Raw genomic sequence first — 17,115 nt, forward strand, 5'->3', positions numbered from 1 at the left:
AAAAATTCTCTTCCAAATAGAACAAAAATGAAAAAAAATAAAAATGGAGTACATTCCGATTTTTGCCTCTGAAAAAAGGTAAAAATTTGCCTAAAACTGTTTTTTGCCATTTTTGACTCCTTGTATCTTAAGAGCTCTGCATCCTTTTTGGTCCATAATGTGAATAATGAGAACCATTTCTATGGAGTACACATTGATACATTCAGAGCCGAGTCGGATCGCATTGATTAGGAGTTATTACTGCTTAAAATGAGTTTTATTTTGCGCGATAGAATTTTTCAGCTCCTTTGCCATGCAATGGTGGCAGAATGGTGATAAGAGGGGCAGAATGATGATAAGAGGGGCAGAATGATGATAAGAGGGGCAGAATGATGATAAGAGGGGCAGAATGATGATAAGAGGGGCAGAATGATGATACGAGGGGCAGAATGATGATACGAGGGGCAGAATGATGATACGAGGGGCAGTCTGATGATACGAGGGGCAGAATGATGATACGAGGGGCAGAATGATGATAAGAGGGGCAGAATGATGATAAGAGGGGCAGTCTGAGCAGTTTAGCTGGATTCAGCACCAACAGTTCTCCTAGTGTGTGAAGTTTCATTGCTCTAGAGTCATTGGAACTGGCTTGGCAATGGATGGAAATCGCCCCTTTTTTCAGGTTGCGCGCTGTAATCACATGACAACCCCCTAGATTAAGACCTGTTGGTTGTAATCACATGACAACCCCCTAGATTAAGACCTGTAGGCTGTAATCACATGACAACCCCCTAGATTAAGACCTGTAGGCTGTAATCACATGACAACCCCCTAGATTAAGACCTGTAGGCTGTAATCACATGACAACCCCCTAGATTAAGGCCTGTAGGCTGTAATCACATGACAACCCCCTAGATTAAGACCTGTAGGCTGTAATCACATGACAACCCCCTAGATTAAGACCTGTAGGCTGTAATCACATGACAACCCCCTAGATTAAGACCTGTAGGCTGTAATCACATGACAACCCCCTAGATTAAGGCCTGTAGGCTGTAATCACATGACAACCCCCTAGATTAAGACCTGTAGGCTGTAATCACATGACAACCCCCTAGATTAAGACCTGTAGGCTGTAATCACACGACAACCCCCTAGATTAAGACCTGTAGCTCGTGAACCAAAGCACTTTGAAGCCTAATATTCTGGCTATCTTAGTTTAGAGTCAGGGTCTATCTTTGTGCAAAGTTTCATTGAAATCTGAGATGGTCGACCAGGAGCGTTAGTTTAACTGACACGGAATGACATATATATATATATATATATATATATATATATATATATATATATGTGTGTGTGTATAGTCGGAGTGGCGGTCATGTAACCGTTTCATGACAAGCCATGTATTTCTGAAAATGAAAGGGTGGTTTTGCTTTGATTAATCCCTTTTCATTAAAAGGGTCCTCCTTGGATAAGTTGATCATATGGTGCGCCCTGTCGGGAGGGCTTGTGGGAGAACATGGCATAAGTATTGAATTTCCCTGCTGGTCCCTCTACAGGGGAAATTAGGCATTACATGATGCATGGCTTCCAATGGCCTATCTCTGTAATGTGCTGCTAGACACCTACATGGGGGGAGCAGGGCCCTTCCCGGACATCCCCATACCATTGAGTTATGTGCTGTAACCGCTTCTCTCTTCTTATAGACATTGATGCGGTGGTGGGGGGAGAAGTTGGGGGTCTGGAGTTTGGCAAACTTCCCTTTGGCGCTTGTGAAGATCCAATAAGGTTAGTAAAATCTGAATCTTGTAATAATGTTCCATAACTCTCTGAGACTCCGTGTCTGCCTCTCGTCTCCATTAACTGCCACTGGGGCTCACTTACATGTGGTTGAGCTGCAATACCGGATGCAACCTGTGGACAAGTGTGGCGCTGAGTACGGAGGGAAGAAACAGACATTATTTCTATTCTCATTCAAACCAAAGTTATTATGGAGCAGCCCATTATAGCTCACAATGAAGACAGGGGGAAGTTTTTTTGTAATTTTTTTTGTTTTGTATTTTCATTGTCTTGTTCCTGTCATGAGATAACGTTAAAAGATGGTACAGGAGCGTAAAGGCATTATGAGGGGCCAAATGATCAACTCCTCCTCCTAATGGCTTATATACTGATAGTTCGAATGGGAAGATTGATGAGGAGGGGGATTTCTTATAAATAACCCACCTAAAAGGCAGATAAGTAGGTGTACATACATTGCATTATTTGAATTAATCCTGTAGATCTTTTATTATAAAAGTAAAAAACACAACAAAGACAAACTGTAACAATAAGAATAACCATATAAAGCAATATAAGGCCCTTCCCCCACAGTCCGTGATCCATAAACAAAGTAAATGCCCATATCCGGGTTTCCTCCCCGCCGTACACACCCACACACATACACACTCAACATATAACACAATATACAACTATAACACAATATACAACTATAAACACAATATACAGGTGTATACCTAAATATAAAACTAAGGAAACTATAACTACATAAACCCTGTAAACTACACCTCCAGGTCCAGCCGTGCCGCACTGTACCCACACAGAACAAAACTTAAGCAATAACATAAACAGCATAAATAACTGAAATAGCAACATAAATAAGCAAATTCAAACAGAAAGACTGAGCCAACTGGCATAAAACTAACTAAAAAATTTTTTTTTTTTTTTTTTTGGGTCCCCAATGCAGCTTGGGGGCCAAGCCTGCTCCATCAGTCCGTGCCCAGAGTTCTTAGTTCAGGACGTGCCAAGCCACACCAGGGTTTTTTTTTTTTTTTTTTAAATAAATACCACACAGTGCCCGCCGCAGCCTGGGGGCCATGCCCGCTCCACCAGTCCGTGCCCAGAGTTCAATGTTCGAGACGTGCCAGGCTACGGCTCAAGGCGTGAATCCCACTCCCCCCAACTCCCCCACCCAACCTACCTACCACCCAAAACGTGAATATATACAATATACAATATATACAAAACCATAATACACTCCAATACCAACATACATAATATATACTATATACATAACCCGAAAGCCTAAGGTCGGCTCTCCTGCAGCCCTACTTCATTTCATTTTGCCCAAATCAAAACAAAAAGCTTCATGGTGCCCTCACAGCCCGCCACCGGGATTGGAGGTGATAAGCCGGGCACAGATATCTTAATGCACTATCCCTTGAATTTAAAAACAGGTCTCCCTATTCTCTCCCTAATTTGCCCTAGACTGTCCTTAGTCTGCCCCTCAGTCTGACCCTTCATGGAAAACCTGTCCCTGCCCTATCCCTCCTCTCTCCCTATCCTGTCCCTATTCTCTCCCTACTCTTCCCCTAGAAAATTAGGAAAACACTGTCCCTAACGAAATACAAGCCCTCTCCATAGGAGAGAAGCCTTAGATGTGCCCAGCCTCTCATACTCCAAAGAACGCACCTTCACCAGGTCACCCAGGATGTTCCTACATACCGTATCCACGGGGAGGACTTTCAGTTCCGTCGAGATTAAACACCGTGCACTCCAGATGTGGAACCTGACCACTAGGCTAACTAGAAATAAAGTGCAGCGGTCCCTGCCACCAAGGCCTCTGAACGCTCCATAAGCCCACTCCGCATAGGAGAGGTGTGCCAGCTGAGGCCAGCCTATGGAGATCCCTACCCGTTGATATACCTCTGTATTAAAGGGGCACTGGAGCAGGAAATGCTCCATGCTTTCCAGCACATCGCTGCACTCCTGACGGGGGCAACCCCTGTCAATCAGAGGCCTGCTCTTCAAGTTACCCCTTACATACAGTCTCCCGTGAAAGCAGCGCCAAGCCAAGTCCCAAAACTTCACTGGGACCCGGGTTGAATTCAGTAAACGTAACCCTCCCTCCAGGTCCCGACTTGGGCAGTCCTTGAGCGCCAGGGGCTTCTGGAAACGGGTCAACAGGACTCTTTCGTCGAGGAGCCTCCTCGTCAGAGTCCTGATCTCCCACATCCCCAGACCCCACCGGCGTATCACCTTCAGAACCAAGGTAGCGTAAGCCGGGAGATATCCATGCTGCGTGCGAAGGTCCTTCACTCGCCCTCCTGTCTCCCATTCCTGGAAGAAGGGCCGAAACCATCCCCGGCAGGAGTAGACCCACAGAGGAGCCCTTTCTTGCCAGAGGTTGCCTATGTTGATCTTAAAAAAGGTGTCTACAAGAAACACCACGGGGTTGACCATAGATAACCCCCCTAGTCTCCTCGTGCGGTATGTAACATCTCTCCTGATCAGGTTCAACCTATTCCCCCACAACATTAGGAAGAACAGGTTGTAGACCCGAGTCCAGAGAGGTTCTGGCAAAATGCATACGCTGCCCAGGTAGATGAATAAAGGGAGCAGGTATGTTTTGATCAGGCTAACTCTTTCCCGAAGGGTCAAAGACCAACCCTTCCACTGGTTTACCTTCTGAGTGGCACCATCCAGCCTGTCTACCCAATTTTGCATGGGGTAATCCCCCTGGCCAAATTTGATGCCAAGAATTTTTGCTGAAGTCTGGGGCACCGGAAGAGTGTCCGGGAGATCAAACACAGGATCCCCCCTTCCTAACCAGAGACTTTCGCACTTATCCCAGTTGACTCTGGACCCGGATGCCTCTGAGTAGGCATCCACCTCCGACACCACAAACTCCGCCTCCTCCCTCGAGGATACGAAGAGCGTGACATCATCGGCGTATGCCACTGCCCTCAGGGTAGCCTCCGGCACCGCCCGGTCCATCCCGACCCCCGCTATAGGTCCACGATCAACCCTCCTAAGAAAGGGATCTATCGCAAACACATACAACAGGGGACTTAGAGGACAGCCCTGACGGACACCGGAACCCACCTCAAAAGGGCGGCCAAGCCAACCGTTCACCAGCGAGAAAGTCTCAGCCCCTGCATACAATGTTCGCAGCCAATCAACAAACCCCACTGGCAGGCCATATCTCAGAAGGACTGACCAGAGGTACTCGTGATTAACCCGATCAAACGCTTTGGCCTGATCCAAGGACAGCAAGTACCCCTCCCAGTGACCAGCCCTACCCTGCTCCACTGCCTCCCGGACACCAAGAACAGCGCTAAAGGTGCTACGGCCTGGAACAGAGCAATGCTGGGCCCCCGAGAGGAGCCGGGGTGCAAACTTGACCAACCGATTAAACAGCACTTTTGCCAGAACCTTCCTGTCCGTATTGAGAAGTGCTATGGGACGCCAGTTCTCAATACGGCTCGAGTCTTTACCCTTTGACAGAAGGATCAAAGCTGACCTCCTCATTGACTTTGGCAGAGTGCCCGAGGAAAGACACTCATTTAATACCTCCGTCAAGAGGGGACTCAAGAGGTCCTTGAAGGTCTTATAATACTCGGATGTTAGTCCATCCGGTCCTGGCGATTTTTTGAGCCGGAGCCCATCAATCGCCAGTTTAACTTCCTCTATTCTGATCTCTCCTGTCAAAACATCAAGAGAGGTGTCTACCCCCGGCTCAGGGACAGTTTCAGCCAGGAAAGCCGACATCACTTCCGAATCTAGATCCCTCTTTCCCAAGAGTTGCGAGTAGTAGGATCTGACGACTTCCAGAATCCCTGATCTGGATCGATTCAGGGATCCTGTACTATCGATCAGTCCAGTGACCACTTTACTATTCACTGACATCCTACAGTTTCTGTAAGGGTCGGGCGAGCGGTACTTCCCGAAATCCCTCTCAAAAACCAAGGATGCGTGTCTATCGTACTGGCACTTCTTGAGCAAAGATTTCACTCTGGAGATCTCCTCGCGGCTACCTCCAGTCGAAACGAGATGTTCGAGTTTCCTCCTCAGGCCGTTGTACAGGCGGTACCTGTCCAGGCATCTGAGGTTGGAGAGCTCTCGGAAGAACCTTGCCGCCCTCCTCTTGAACATCTCCCACCACTCTGACTTACTGCTACAGAGATCCAGTAATGGTACCTGGCTCTGCAGAAAATCCTCAAAGGACTGTCTTATCTCTGCTTCCTCCAGGAGTGATGAATTCAGTCTCCAAAAACCTCTGCCCATCCGGGGGGTCTCTGCAACATTCAGAGAAAACAAAATCAGACAGTGGTCGGAGAATTCCACCTCAACAACGGACACTGGTGAAGAGATGGCTTCCTCCTTCAAATAAAACCTGTCTATTCTAGACCTGCTCTGACCTCTATAATAGGTGAACCCCTCGTGGCCTGGGGTGTGCCGGATGTGGACATCCACCAGGCGAGCCTCGCTAGCTATACTATTAAGTGCGACGCTGTCAAAAGTCAACCGCCTGTCTCCAGAGCCTCCCCTATCGCGGGCTCTTGTGACTGCATTAAAGTCACCTCCAAAGACAACTTGGCGGCTGGTAAAAAGGTAGGGCTTGATCCTCATAAAGAGACTCTTCCTGTCGTTTTTTGACTGGGGACCATAGATGTTGACAAGTCTTAATTCTTGTCCCTTCATGAGGACATCTAAGATCAGGCACCTTCCCATTTCTAATTCAATAACTCGTCGGCATTCAACCGCTGCGGTAAAAAGTACCGCCACTCCACTATACGGCTCGGCCGCAAGAGACCAGTAGGAAGGGCCTGACCTCCACTCCCTTTTTGCCTTATGTATAGCTGCCAAATCAGACAGCCTGGTCTCCTGCAAAAATAAAATGTCGGCTTCAACGCGGCCGAGAAAATCAAAGGCCGCAAATCTAGCCGTATCAGACTTAATGCTGGCAACGTTAATTGATGCCAGAGTCAGCGGAGTGGGTGCCGCCATCATGAGTGATTAAATTAGACGGCTTTCTTCCTCACACCCGCTTCCTCGGGGTCAGAGGAAATCCCCTTGCCTCTTTTTTTGGACACAGATGTGTCCATAGCAAGGGATCCCCCGACCCCGTCGTCCTTGTTTCCAGGCTCCAGAGTAGCCTCCACCCCGGAAGGAACTATGCCTTCACGAGGTGGAGACTCAGCGCCCCCTGTTGACCCTTTCTTTGCCCTAGGAACCTTGCCCTCTGCCTCCCCCTCAGAAGAGGAGGAAGAGATGTCTCGGAGGGCTCGGAACCTATTGGAGAGTCCAACTGGAGGTGAGCAGGCTTTTCCTTCCAGTACTTGGCCCGGGGTGGGAGAAGATCTTGAATCCCCCCTTCGTTTCCTCCTCGTGGCACCTAGCTTACGCCGTTTCTCTAGCCATCTCTTGCCTTCCCCATCCACACTTTCACAGTGGGAGGAATCTGCAGAGTTGGTCTCCTCCCTCTGGATCCTCCTGTCCTCCTCATCTAAATCGCTGTCCCTCAAAGCCTCAGCCGCGAGATTTGCTTCTGGAACAGGGGCCACCATCGACCCACCTGCTGTGGGTGCTCCTGTCAGCTCCCTGCTCCGTCTGCGTTTCTCCTGACGCCTCTGCTCTGCAGGCGTCTTTTGCCGGTTCTTCCCTGGCTCCTGAGCTCCTCCACCTCTGCTGGTCCCCTCACCCCCAGAGGCCACATCATGACCCCCATCCGTAGGTGCTGAGACCGCATTGGCAAAGGAGCGCGGACAGCGACTAAATGGGTGACCGAGGTCACCACACAGGTTACACCTAATCTCCGCACAGGAGGCGGCTAGATGACCAAGACCCCCACACAGAGCGCACTTCAAGGTCTTACAAGCGGCGCTCAAGTGTGAGGGGTCGCCGCACCTGTGGCAGAGCTTCGGCTGCCCCTGGTAAAAGGCCAAGATACGATCCCTGCCGAGGAAGGCTGCAGATGGTATGTGTGCCACTGAGTTACCTGAACGCTTCAGCTTGACCATGAACGTCCAGGCCCCAGACCATATGCCGTGCTCATCCCTGTTCTTTTGGGGCATCTCCGTCACCTCTCCGTACCTACTGAGCCACGTCATGATGTCAAAGCAAGAAAGTGACTCATTACGAGTCAAAACGGTCACCTTCTTGATACCGTTCTGGCGAGACACCACCTGGATGGCAAAGTCTCGCCAACCGGGCTCGTTTTTCACCAGCTCGTAATTCCCCCAGAAGATTTCTAGGCCCTCTGGGCGAACGAAACTGATGTCAAACTCAGACGTGCCGTAGGGATGGATCAGGGCAAAGATGTCAACCGCCCTGAAGCCCATCTTCAGCAGAAGCTCCACTACCCTTGCCCTCGGGGGGCATGCATCATTGCCTCTCCAACGAAGACGGACCACATTCCTACGACCTGCGTCCTGCCCGGGTGTCGGTAGGGACCATACGGTCTCCCCCCTTTGCTCTCGGAAGGCACCCAAGCCATGTCTCTCTTTCCAGAGAGATAGATCCACCTCTCTTCCTCCAACTGTGATTGTACTCTCCCCCTTCCGTAAAGCCTCCAGGAGACGCTGTTGCAAAACGCCCTCCCTAGAGCCTGGAGACAAGGAGGACCCCTCCCCTCCAGCGGCGACACTGGCATAACTCCTACCAGGTGTTGTCGCCGCCGGAGGGGCGACTGGACCCCATGACCCCTCTGGCCTAACTACCTTATCCCCTGGGCCTCCAGATTCCTGGCCGCCAGGGGTACCCGAGGTGCCCGGAGGCCCAGCAACTGCAGAGGAACGTGTACCCTCGGCCTTGTCCCTTACATCTGCCGCACGCTCTCGCACATTCATCCCCGGATCTACCACTTTTTTCCTTGGATCATGTGGTCCATGGGTCCTGGCCTCTCCAGAGGTAGATGGTAAAACCTCCGGATTTTTGCTTGTGTTTTTACTTTTTCTTTTTTTCTTTTTTGCCTCCGCATCACTGGAGGCGCGGGATCCGGCCTGACTTGCTCCCAAATTATGGGAGACCCCAGATTTTAGGTCCACAGCCCCCTCCGCATCACAGGCAGCACTTGCTGCATTAGTGGCACCGCTGCCACCCTCCTTGCCGGTACCGCGACCTGCATCTGTACTGGCCTTTACTGCACCTTTCTTACTGATCTCCTTGCCCTTGTTACCAACTAGCACTGGGACAGGGGGTCTGACCAGCTGGGCCCTTTTCTCCCCAACTCCCTGCTCCAGGCCCACCACAGAGTCCGAGCCAGGGGGGTTTTGGGGGTCAGAACTCTGATCCGACTTTGCAGCCAGACCAGAGCTCCCAGGAACGAACACAAGCTTTTCCTGCAGCTTCTCCGGTTTCTTTTTCTTTCTCTTTATCTTTGTGTCCTGCTCTGGCAACTCGTCGCCAAACATGAAGCCCTCCATATGTACAGAGGCTTCCGGCTGCGGGGTCTTCTGTAGCTGCAATCTCCCTGTTCTTTCCTCCACCTCAGATTCCCCTGAGGTGGAAGGCAGCGCAATCTCTTCAGGTAGCTTGCCTCTGGGACTTGTAGTGCCTCTGGGCGTTGGTGCCAAGTCTTGAGAGCACACAGGCTGCTCCAGGGTCTCCTGCACATCCTCAAACTCTTCATCTGAGGCTTCACCATCACTTGACTCATGGTCACTGCACCTTGCCGCCATTTTAGCAAAGCGGTCGTCGTTCAGAATTTTTTCTTTAAAGGGCCCGCTCTCCTCCAGGATCTTTGCCCTCACCGCTTCCCACATCTTTATGCAGTCTTTGCACTTTTTTATCGCTGACCTGGCTTCTGCCTGTTTGTCTTTAGAAGCTTTTTGCTCCAGTAACATTTTGGCGTCACGGAGCTTCCCTTTTTGTACCACCAACATTTTCCCTGCAAAGTTGTAGTCGGTGATGTTTTTAGCCAGCCTGGAGGCCAGCTCAATCACGGATTCCTCCTTCTTTTTGTCACTCCACATTCCCGTGCTTACCGGTATCTGCGGCTCACCTGCTCTCCTGCGGGTCTGGCTGCGCGTAACCATCTCACTCCCGGTGCTGTCAGAAGCTGCCGTGCTGACAAACGGAGCCACGCTGCTGCAGCCACGGCCCGGACCCAGTCTCTTCTTACCTCCAGCAGCTCCTGTCTTCTTGCGGACTGCTGGCTTTTCTGGCACCCGTGGCAAAGTTTTTTCGGAAGACTCTGATGCCGCCATTGCCATCACTTCCCTCCCTCCCCCCAAGTGGCCCCGGGGGGAGGAGGTGCGGTACTCCATGTCCAACAATGCCCAGAAAAGTGCACCTTCTCTGGGATCCAAACTCAGCAAAACCTCCTTCTCTGACCACACCCTGGAAGTTGCAGAGCTTAACCAGCACACACCCAACTCCAGAAGCTGCACTCACTATTCTGCTGGTGGAGTCACTCTGTACATACATTACTTATCCTGTACTGCTCCTGAGTTACATCCTGTATTATACCCCAGAGCTGCACTCACTATTCTGCTGCTGGAGTCACTGTGTACATACATTACTTATCCTGTACTGACCCTGAGTTACATCCTGTATTATACTCCAGAGCTGCACTCACTATTCTGCTGGTGGAGTCACTGTGTACATACATTGCTTATCCTGTACTGCTCCTGAGTTACATGCTGTATTATACTCCAGAGCTGCACTCACTACTCTGCTGGTGGAGTCACTGTGTACATACATTACTTATCCTGTACTGCTCCTGAGTTACACCCTGTATTATACTCCAGAGCTGCACTCACTATTCTGCTGGTGGAGTCACTGTGTACATACATTACTTATCATGGACTGACCCACAGTTACATCCTGTACTATACTCCAGAGCTGCACTCACTATTCTGCTGGTGGAGTCACTGTGTACATACATTACTTATCCTGTACTGACCCGCAGTTACATCCTGTATTATACTCCAGAGCTGCACTCACTATTCTGCTGGTGGAGTCACTGTGTACATACATTACTTATCCTGTACTGACCCGCAGTTACATCCTGTATTATACTCCAGAGCTGCACTCACTATTCTGCTGGTGGAGTCACTGTATACATACATTACTTATCCTGTACTGCTCCTGAGTTACATCCTGTATTATACTCCAGAGCTGCACTCACTATTCTGCTGGTGGGGTCACTGTGTATATACATTACTTATCCTGTACTGCTCCTGAGTTACATCCTGTATTAAACCCCAGAGCTGCACTCACTATTCTTCTGAAGTCACTGTGTACATACATTACTTATCCTGTATTGCTCCTGAGTCACATCCTGTATTATACCCCAGAGCTGCACTCACTATTCTGCTGCTGGTGGTGGAGTCACTGTGTACATACATTACTTATCCTGTACTGACCCTGAGTTACATCCTGTATTATACTCCAGAGCTGCACTCACTATTCTGCTGGTGGAGTCACTGTGTACACACATTACTTATCTTGTACTGATCCTGAGTTACATCCTGTATTATACTCCAGAGCTGCACTCACTATTCTGCTGGTGGAGTCACTGTGTACATACATTACTTATCCTGTATTGCTCCTGAGTTACATCCTGTATTATACTCCAGAGCTGCACTCACTATTCTGCTGCTGGAGTCACTGTGTACATACATTACTTATCTTGTACTGATCCTGAGTTACATCCTGTATTATACCCCAGAGCTGTGCTCACTATTCTGCTGGTAGTCACTGTATATATACATTACTTATCCTGTACTGCTCCTGAGTTACATCCTGTATAATACCCCAGAGCTGCACTCAGTATTCTGCTGGCGGAGTCACTGTGTACATACATTACTTATCCTGTACTGATCCTGAGTTACATCCTGTATTATACTCCAGAGCTGCACTCACTATTCTGCTGGTGGAGTCACTGTGTACATACATTACTTATCCTGTACTGCTCCTGAGTTACATCCTATATTATACTCCAGAGCTGCACTCACTATTCTGCGGGTGGAGTCACTGTGTACACACATTACTTATCTTGTACTGATCCTGAGTTACATCCTGTATTATACTCCAGAGCTGCACTCACTATTCTGCTGGTGGAGTCACTGTGTACATACATTACTTATCCTGTATTGCTCCTGAGTTACATCCTGTATTATACTCCAGAGCTGCACTCGCTATTCTGCTGCTGGAGTCACTGTGTACATACATTACTTATCTTGTACTGATCCTGAGTTACATCCTGTATTATACCCCAGAGCTGTGCTCACTATTCTGCTGGTAGTCACTGTATATATACATTACTTATCCTGTACTGCTCCTGAGTTACATCCTGTATAATACCCCAGAGCTGCACTCAGTATTCTGCTGGCGGAGTCACTGTGTACATACATTACTTATCCTGTACTGATCCTGAGTTACATCCTGTATTATACTCCAGAGCTGCACTCACTATTCTGCTGGTGGAGTCACTGTGTACATACATTGCTTATCCTGTACTGCTCCTGAGTTACATGCTGTATTATACTCCAGAGCTGCACTCACTACTCTGCTGGTGGAGTCACTGTGTACATACATTACTTATCCTGTACTGCTCCTGAGTTACACCCTGTATTATACTCCAGAGCTGCACTCACTATTCTGCTGGTGGAGTCACTGTGTACATACATTACTTATCATGTACTGACCCACAGTTACATCCTGTATTATACTCCAGAGCTGCACTCACTATTCTGCTGGTGGAGTCACTGTGTACATACATTACTTATCCTGTACTGACCCGCAGTTACATCCTGTATTATACTCCAGAGCTGCACTCACTATTCTGCGGGTGGAGTCACTGTGTACACACATTACTTATCTTGTACTGATCCTGAGTTACATCCTGTATTATACTCCAGAGCTGCACTCACTATTCTGCTGGTGGAGTCACTGTGTACATACATTACTTATCCTGTATTGCTCCTGAGTTACATCCTGTATTATACTCCAGAGCTGCACTCGCTATTCTGCTGCTGGAGTCACTGTGTACATACATTACTTATCTTGTACTGATCCTGAGTTACATCCTGTATTATACCCCAGAGCTGTGCTCACTATTCTGCTGGTAGTCACTGTATATATACATTACTTATCCTGTACTGCTCCTGAGTTACATCCTGTATAATACCCCAGAGCTGCACTCAGTATTCTGCTGGCGGAGTCACTGTGTACATACATTACTTATCCTGTACTGACCCTGAGTTACATCCTGTATTATACTCCAGAGCTGCACTCACTATTCTGCTGGTGGAGTCACTGTGTACATACATTACTTATCCTGTAGTGAACCCTGAGTTACATCCTGTATTTTACCCCAGAGCTGCACTCACTATTCTGCTGGTGGAGTCACTGTGTACATACATTGCTTATCCTGTACTGCTCCTGAGTTACATGCTGTATTATACTCCAGAGCTGCACTCACTACTCTGCTGGTGGAGTCACTGTGTACATACATTACTTATCCTGTACTGCTCCTGAGTTACACCCTGTATTATACTCCAGAGCTGCACTCACTATTCTGCTGGTGGAGTCACTGTGTACATACATTACTTATCATGTACTGACCCACAGTTACATCCTGTATTATACTCCAGAGCTGCACTCACTATTCTGCTGGTGGAGTCACTGTGTACATACATTACTTATCCTGTACTGACCCGCAGTTACATCCTGTATTATACTCCAGAGCTGCACTCACTATTCTGCTGGTGGAGTCACTGTGTACATACATTACTTATCCTGTACTGACCCGCAGTTACATCCTGTATTATACTCCAGAGCTGCACTCACTATTCTGCTGGTGGAGTCACTGTATACATACATTACTTATCCTGTACTGCTCCTGAGTTACATCCTGTATTATACTCCAGAGCTGCACTCACTATTCTGCTGGTGGGGTCACTGTGTATATACATTACTTATCCTGTACTGCTCCTGAGTTACATCCTGTATTAAACCCCAGAGCTGCACTCACTATTCTGCTGCTGGTGGTGGAGTCACTGTGTACATACATTACTTATCCTGTACTGACCCTGAGTTACATCCTGTATTATACTCCAGAGCTGCACTCACTATTCTGCTGGTGGAGTCACTGTGTACACACATTACTTATCTTGTACTGATCCTGAGTTACATCCTGTATTATACTCCAGAGCTGCACTCACTATTCTGCGGGTGGAGTCACTGTGTACACACATTACTTATCTTGTACTGATCCTGAGTTACATCCTGTATTATACTCCAGAGCTGCACTCACTATTCTGCTGGTGGAGTCACTGTGTACATACATTACTTATCCTGTATTGCTCCTGAGTTACATCCTGTATTATACTCCAGAGCTGCACTCACTATTCTGCTGCTGGAGTCACTGTGTACATACATTACTTATCTTGTACTGATCCTGAGTTACATCCTGTATTATACCCCAGAGCTGTGCTCACTATTCTGCTGGTAGTCACTGTATATATACATTACTTATCCTGTACTGCTCCTGAGTTACATCCTGTATAATACCCCAGAGCTGCACTCAGTATTCTGCTGGCGGAGTCACTGTGTACATACATTACTTATCCTGTACTGATCCTGAGTTACATCCTGTATTATACTCCAGAGCTGCACTCACTATTCTGCTGGTGGAGTCACTGTGTACATACATTACTTATCCTGTACTGCTCCTGAGTTACATCCTATATTATAGTCCAGAGCTGCACTCACTATTCTGCTGCTGGAGTCACTGTGTACATACATTACTTATCCTGTACTGCTCCTGAGTTACATCCTGTATTATACCCCAGAGCTGCACTCACTATTCTGCTGGTGGAGTCACTGTGTACATACATTACTTATCCTGTACTGCTCCTGAGTTACATCCTGTATTATACTGCAGAGCTGCACTCACTATTCTGCTGCTGGAGTCACTGTGTACATACATTACTTATCCTGTACTGCTCCTGAGTTACATCCTGTATTATACTCCAGAGCTGCACTCACTATTCTGCTGGTGGAGTCACTGTGTACATACATTACTTATCCTGTACTGCTCCTGAGTTACATCCTATATTATACTCCAGAGCTGCACTCACTATTCTGCTGGTGGAGTCACTGTGTACATACATTACTTATCCTGTACTGCTCCTGAGTTACATCCTGTATTATACTCCAGAGCTGCACTCACTATTCTGCTGGTGGAGTCGCTGGGTACACACATTACTTATACTGTACTGCTCCTGAGTTACATCCTGTATTATACCCCAGAGCTGCGCTCAATATTCTGCTGGTGGAGTCACTGTGTACATACATTACTTATCCTGTACTTCTCCTGAGTTACATCCTGTATTATACTCCAGAGCTGCACTCACTATTCTGCTGGTGGAGTCACTGTGTACATACATTACTTATCCTGTACTGATCCCGAGTTACATCCTGTATTATACCCCAGAGCTACACTCACTATTCTGCTGGTGGAGTCACTGTGTACATACATTACTTATCCTGTACTGACCCTGAGTTACATCCTGTATTATACCCCAGAGCTACACTCACTATTCTGCTGGTGGAGTCACTGTGTACATACATTACTTATCCTGTATACAGTTACATCCTGTAGATGTTTTATTATAAAAGTAAAAAACAGAACAAAGACAAACTGTACCAATAAGAATAACCATATAAAGCAATATAAGGCCCTTCCCCCACAGTCCGTGATCCATAAACAAAATAAATGTCCATATCCGGGTTTCCTCCCCGCCGTACACACCCACACACATACACACAATAACATAAACAGCATAAATAACTGAAATAGCAACATAAATAACCAAATTCAAACAGAAAGACCGAGCCTAACTGGCATAAAAACTAACTAAAAATATGCTTTTTTTTTTGGGTCCCCAGTGCAGCTTGGGGGCCAAGCCTGCTCCAACAGTCCGTGCCCAGAGTTCTTAGTTAAGGACGTGCCAAGCCACACCAGGGTTTTTTATTAATAAATACCACACTGTGCCCGCCGCAGCCTGGGGGCCATGCCCGCTCCACCAGTCCGTGCCCAGAGTTCAATGTTCGGGACGTGCCAGGCTACGGCTCAAGGCGTGAATCCCACTCCCCCCAACTCCCCACCCAACCTACCTACCACCCAAAATGTGAATATATACAATATATACAAATCCATAATACACTCCAATAACCAACATACATAATATATACTATATACATAACCCGAAAGCCTAAGGTCGGCTCTCCTGCAGCCCTACTTCATTCCATTTTGCCCAAATCAAAACAAAAGGGTTCATGGTGCCCTCACAGCCCCCCACCGGGATTGGAGGTGATAAGCCGGGCACAGACATCACAATGTACTATCCCTTGAATTTAAAAAAAAGGTCTCCCTATTCTTCCCCTAATTTGCCCTAGACTGTCCTTAGTCTGCCCCTCAGTCTGACCCTTCATGGAAAACTGTCCCTGCCCTATCCCTCCTCTCTCCCTATCCTGTCCCTCCTCTCTCCCTACTCTGCCCCTAGAAAATTAAGAAAAGACTGTCCCTAACGAAATACAAGCCCTCTCCATAGGAGAGAAGCCTTAGATGTGCCCAGCCTCTCATACTCCACAGAACGCACCTTCACCAGGTCACCCAGGATGTTCCTACATACCGTATCCACGGGGAGGACTTTCAGTTCCGTCGAGATTAAACACCGTGCACTCCAGATGTGGAACCTGACCACTAGGCTAACTAGAAATAAAGTGCAGCGGTCCCTGCCACCAAGACCTCTGAAGGCTCCATAAGCCCACTCCGCATAGGAGAGGTGTGCCAGCTGAGGCCAGCCTATGAAGACCCCTACCCTACCTCTGTATTAAAGGGGCACTGAAGCAGGAAATGCTCCATGCTTTCCAGCACGTCGCTGCACTCCTGACGGGGGCAACCCCTGTCAATCAGAGGCCTGCTCTTCAAGTTACCCCTTACATACAGTCTCCCGTGAAAATAGCGCCAAGCCAAGTCCCAAAACTTCACGGGGACCCGGGTTGAATTCAGTAAACGTAACCCTCCCTCCAGGTCCCGACTTGGGCAGTCCTTGAGCGCCAGGGGCTTCTGGAAATGGGTCAACAGGACTCTTTCGTCGAGGAGCCTCCTCGTCAGAGTCCTGATCTCCCACATCCCTAGACCCCACCGGCGTATCACCTTCAGGACCAAGGTAGCGTAAGCCGGGAGATATCCGTGCTGCGTGCGAAGGTCCTTCACTCGCCCTCCTGTCTCCCATTCCTGCAAGAAGGGCTGAAACCATCCCCAGCAGGAGTAGACCCACGGAGAAGCCCTCTCTTGCCAGTGGTTGCCTATGTTGATCTTAAAAAAGGTGTCTACAAGAAACA

The 17,115-nt window shown here is 48.3% G+C and overlaps 1 protein-coding gene across 3 annotated transcripts in view; it reads left to right on the plus strand.

The window, feature by feature from the left end:
- RAB3GAP1 (RAB3 GTPase activating protein catalytic subunit 1) overlaps positions 1-17,115 on the plus strand; it is a 170,911-nt gene that overhangs the window by 79,622 nt on the left and 74,174 nt on the right. For all 3 annotated transcript variants that reach the window (XR_010786308.1, XM_066575141.1, XM_066575142.1), the window contains one exon: positions 1,683-1,764. Coding sequence is in view for 2 of the 3 variants with exons in the window: in XM_066575141.1 (XP_066431238.1) it covers positions 1,683-1,764 (82 nt within the window). In the remaining variant the exon portion in view is untranslated. The remainder of the gene's footprint in view (positions 1-1,682; positions 1,765-17,115) is intronic.

This window comes from Eleutherodactylus coqui, chromosome 8 (assembly GCF_035609145.1).
Source record: "Eleutherodactylus coqui strain aEleCoq1 chromosome 8, aEleCoq1.hap1, whole genome shotgun sequence".
Classification (NCBI taxonomy): Eukaryota; Metazoa; Chordata; class Amphibia; order Anura; family Eleutherodactylidae; genus Eleutherodactylus; species Eleutherodactylus coqui.